We start from the raw sequence: 5,068 nt of genomic DNA, 5'->3' as shown, positions 1-5,068 counted from the left end.
GTAATATTATATTGTCTTATATTTATAGACAATGGGAATAGGGATCATAGAGCTTATTCATACCATATTTACAAATATATAAATTAAATGATAATAAAATAAGAAATTTATAAAAGGAAAATGGTCATCCGAGTGCAGTAAAAAAAGCCAACATATGACCCCATGTTAAAGGGCCTCATAGTGCTAAAAAAGATACAGACGACTAAAAATTAAGATTTACATTAAAAGGTACTAAATAAACAAAAATTACAGAAAGATATTAGACAATGGAAATTATGTTAATACCATTAATAAGAATTTATGATAAAATTTTTGGAATTTTATATAATTATGTTATAATTTATTAGGCATTTCTTTATTCTAAGATAGGAGCTTCTTTTATGGATTGTAGTTAAAGGGGAATTTTTATTTTCTGGTTCTTTTTTCAACTTAATTCGTTATTTTAATTCTATTTATAAAATAAATAATGTAAAAATTTGTTTAGTTAGTTATATATTTTTTTTATATTGATAATATAATTTTACTTAAATATCTTAAGTTGAAAGTTTAACTCTGAAGAAGTTGATATATATTTATTCCTTTCTAGCATATTTATGAAATCTTATTTCCTTAATGAAAATAAGGAGTTTTTAATCATTAAATGATATAAATAAGGGAAAAACGGACTTAACATAAATTTACTATGTAATGTGACTTCTGAGTGTTTGACAGATTTGACATATGTAATAGGAATTTTAAATTAAAACTATATTCAAGGGAGGATAAGTCATCTTTTTGTGAAAATTATGGTTTCTGATTTTTAAATGTAGCCCCCATTTTTTAGGTAATGTGATATTTCTTTGAAAGCTCCTTTTAGTCTTTTAGTGACTTTGTCAATTCGTAAAGATGAGGAAGATAACACTAAACACAAGTGTTCTGCTAAATAATTTAGGAATGGGTCATACAAACACAAAAATGTTTTAAACAGCAACATGTCCAATTTTCATCAAATTTTGCACAGGTGTTGTGTAGGTACCTTAATCTTTTTTAACTTTTGGTGACAAGATGAATCACTTTATTTGTATCAAGCGATAATGTAAGGGTTCCACAATTTTTCTACGACTACCAAAAAGGTTTCATACCAAAAAAAGGTTAGGAACTTCTGTGTTATTTAATAATTTTTTTTATTTATCTTTTATCTTCTTTAATGTTTTATTTACGTTTTTGATATTTTGTATACCTCCTTCTTTAAAGTTTTTTTTTGTCACTATTTACTCATACATTGACTCTACTACCTTTTTATCTCTTTATTTAAGCCCTGATGAAGACCTAAATTAAGGGTCAAAATATCGGAAACAGCCCTGACCATCTTCAAATTCACATATCGTTAACCATATTGTTTTTTTTTTAAAAGGAAAATGTACTTATGACATTTTAAAAATTGTAAAAATTTTTTAATTTTGTATTTTCTTTTTTTAAGGTTTATTTGAAAATAGCTGATCAGCAATTGACTAAGGAATTGTTCGATCGTGCGTATGTTAAACTTGAAAATAAAGAAACTGTCGAGTTCGTTAGAGACTGTGTTCTGGATTTACTAAAAGCCCTCTTACCTTATCAATCCAGAGAAGACGTGAAAAAACTTTACGACATGGTCGTAGAAAAATTGAATGACTGCAATGATCATAGAGAACAGAAAAAATATTACAAGTTTGTATTTTCCCTTTTAAATTTCAATCATAAATTATATATATTTTATACTGGATTTTCTTTTCTATTAAGCTGTTTGTATTGATTTGTTAATATGACGAGGTCAAAAAACTTCCATTTAGTGCACAATACCTTATCTTACAATTGCCACAATTAATTTAATATTATCAACAATTTGTTCTTTATATTATATGTATAAAATTAAAATCTTATAATCTATTTGACCTCATTTTGACAATTACATCTATCTCTATTTTGAAATATTGTCATGAATATATATGTATATATAATTTAAAATTTACTGCCTAAAAAAATAATGTCCTTCACTAATGATACATTCACTTTTACTTTTAGCACTAACCATTGTTATATATTCGGCATTATCTCTTTGGACATATCAGTATGCCTGTGTGCTGTTATTTTACTTTCTTATTGATATGTCTATATTTTATAAATTTTTATATTTAATTTTAAATTATGGCTTTTAAAATTGGACAATTTTATTTCTAGATGTTTTTCCTGATTCTTTATTTATATAGCCAGCCTATTTATTATATCTTTATGATGTTTATTTAAGTTCTTTGTGTCTGTTTTATTATCTGTGTGTGTTTTCGTTGATATGTTTGGTTAGGTGAATTGTTTTAAGATCCTTTTGCTTTTAGTGTTCAGATTTGTTTTGTTTTAGTGTTCAGATAGTTGGCATTGCAACTTGTATAAAATTATAAATTTTATAATTTTCAATGATTTTATAATTTTTAGGCTGATTGAAGAAATCTGCACGTCAGAATCTGCGGCATTAAGTGAATTCCTGAACGAGCACTTGGATGAGATAAGGACACTGCTTGTTGAATCTTTGAGTAAAACGGCACCTAGTAGCAAAGCTGTAAGTTAAAGTTAATATTATTTAAATGTCTATGTTAATAACAATGCTTTTTACTTGTCTTTAAATTTATATGTAAATGAAAACTAATTCATTTTAAATTTTCACAAACCTTTTGAAAAAAAAATGTTATGATACTATTTTTTCTATTTAATCCTGAATACTTGATTAAGAATTTAGGAAAAGAAGTTATGCTGCAACGTAACAAAAAAGTGAAAATAGCTGCTTTTTGGCAATTCCTTGGCCAGGACATATGCCTTAAACATGAGTGCTTCAGAGATCTCTTTAGTTACTAAATTTTTATTTTATTGTTTAAATTAAATAAATTTTATCCAATTTTAGTCTCAAAACAATTTATATTTATTTGTCCGACGTTTCGGCCGAATTGCCCATCCCCAATGGCAATCTTAAATACAATTTTAAAAAACATTATGCAATAAAGAAATAAAAAAATTCAAACTTTTAATCACAGTTAATTTTCTCTATAAACTATATATAATAGTGATTTTAATTTAATACGAAGTATTGACAAAATAGTGTAATTGTGGACTGAAATTAATGATCTGGGCAGAATAGCCTGCATAAAGTTTTTTTTTAAATTGATTATATCTCAAATTATGTAAATTTATATCTCTAATTAACCAGAAAGTCATCATCAGATTTAGACGTGCTTCACAATAACAATAGTGACTTTCATTCAAGTAAACAAATAAAGAAATGTAAATCAATTTAATCAACTACCGATTAAATTTAACCGAGGAGTCACCTTCAATCGATACCTATAGCCTTATTTCCCAAATGCTCACATTTCATTTATGAAGTAGATGAAACTCATATTAATTTATTTATTATAAACTAAATAATTCATAACAATGAATTTTTTTAAATATGAACATCTAAACAAAACGTTAACGGGCATACCTTCCTGTGGAATTTTTCTTGTTTTGAGATCCTAAAACACTCTGTTTAATTATTATAGTTTTATTTAACTTTATATAAATTTCATTTCATTCATTAAAATCCTTCCATGTTGTATAAGATCCATTCAGAATTATTATTAATCTCTAAATTTTTATTTTCAGGCTAGACTGAGATGCCTTCTGGAGCTTCTGAAGCGCGTCAATGATCCTTTAACTTTGGTCTCACGTATCTTACCTGAGACTATACTTTGCGTTAAAGATATCAATCACAAATGTCGAGATACAGCTTTCAAGATCCTTGAATATATTTCCACAAATCTTCGGTTGGATGACTACCTCCACGTTCTGTTAGCTGGTCTTGCAGGGAGCCCGTCTCTGATTACTTGCTCTTTACTGGCACTCTCAGCCGTAGTTTTTCATGTGAGAGGTAAATTTCAGGTTTTGCAATGATAATTTCTTCTTAATGTAAATATATTTGTAATCAAACCAAAATTGTATTTTGATTTACATATAATACTGTAAACAATTTTCTTATTTTAATTACATAGTTTCTCTCAACGTTTTGGGATAATCTTCATTCTATAAAAACATCACCACCTAATTGAATAACTATTATAAATTCTTATTATCTATTAATTTATAAAATGTATATAAAACCGATCATCTAACAATAATAATACTTGTTAAATTTAAAGGTAGAATTATTTCACCAATTAAAATAAAACAAAAGTTGAACACTTCGGCTAAAATATCTTCTTCAAGAACAAACAATTTTAATTTACACATTATAGTGCATGCTGACAGATTCATATTTCTCAGGTAGAGGAGGTTATAAAAGGTTTATCTATGAGGTTTAAGCTGTGATTACAGAACTAAGAACGGTTATTTCATGGCCCTCTTGATCAAAATTCCCTACTTAATAATTTGCATTGCCACTATTATTTATTGATTATAATTTTATATTATAGAATATAATATGTCTAATTTAAATTATTTACATTAAAAACGTTTCAGCTGAAATGTTGAACTTTCTGTTTTATTTAAATCGGTAAAATGGTTTTACCTTTAAAGTTATCGAATTTACTTTCACCTATAATAAATTTCATATATAATCAGTTCTACTGATTTGTGGGTAATTACTTTACTATCGGGTATTTTTCACCCTAGTGGGTGGGTAATTGTCGAGTATTCATGTATTTCGGGTAAAATAGATTTACATTATATAAAGGTGTGTTAGTGCAGTGTTGTACCAGTCCTTTGGCTAGTTTTTTTTTAGTTAATTATTAGATACTTTTTCTTTTAATAACGAGTTATTATATTTCCTTAGATAGTGAATTTTAGGACATGGGCATACCTATATTTAGGATTTGGGACTCATGACATATTTCTTTTTGGTGCCCGGGATTGATTTGTTTTTGAGGCATGAGATGAATATAATTTTGGGGCCTGGGGTGGAATCATTTTTTGAGCCAGGGGCGGATTATCTGAGAGGCCAGGGTTCAAACAATTTTTTCTTTGAATTAGCTTCCAACAGTTGGTTGTTTGCCATTTTCAGTAAGTTTTGTTTTATTACTACAACCCT

General features: G+C 27.1%; 1 protein-coding gene across 1 annotated transcript in view; it reads left to right on the top strand.

Annotated features, from left to right (window-relative positions):
• The window catches only part of LOC106685609 (RRP12-like protein), a gene marked incomplete in the record, with an annotated part of 36,976 nt that overhangs the window by 24,859 nt on the left and 7,049 nt on the right, over nt 1-5,068 (top strand). The window contains 3 exon segments of the mRNA XM_067050311.1: nt 1,460-1,686; nt 2,446-2,569; nt 3,649-3,913. Coding sequence (XP_066906412.1) covers nt 1,460-1,686; nt 2,446-2,569; nt 3,649-3,913 — 616 coding nt within the window.

The sequence above is a fragment of the Halyomorpha halys genome, unplaced genomic scaffold (assembly GCF_000696795.3).
Source record: "Halyomorpha halys isolate HHAL.00 unplaced genomic scaffold, Hhal_1.1 Scaffold716.1, whole genome shotgun sequence".
NCBI lineage: Eukaryota > Metazoa > Arthropoda > Insecta > Hemiptera > Pentatomidae > Halyomorpha > Halyomorpha halys.
The sequence above is the reverse complement of the archived record's forward strand: the minus strand, read 5'-3'. Positions and strand labels throughout refer to the sequence as shown.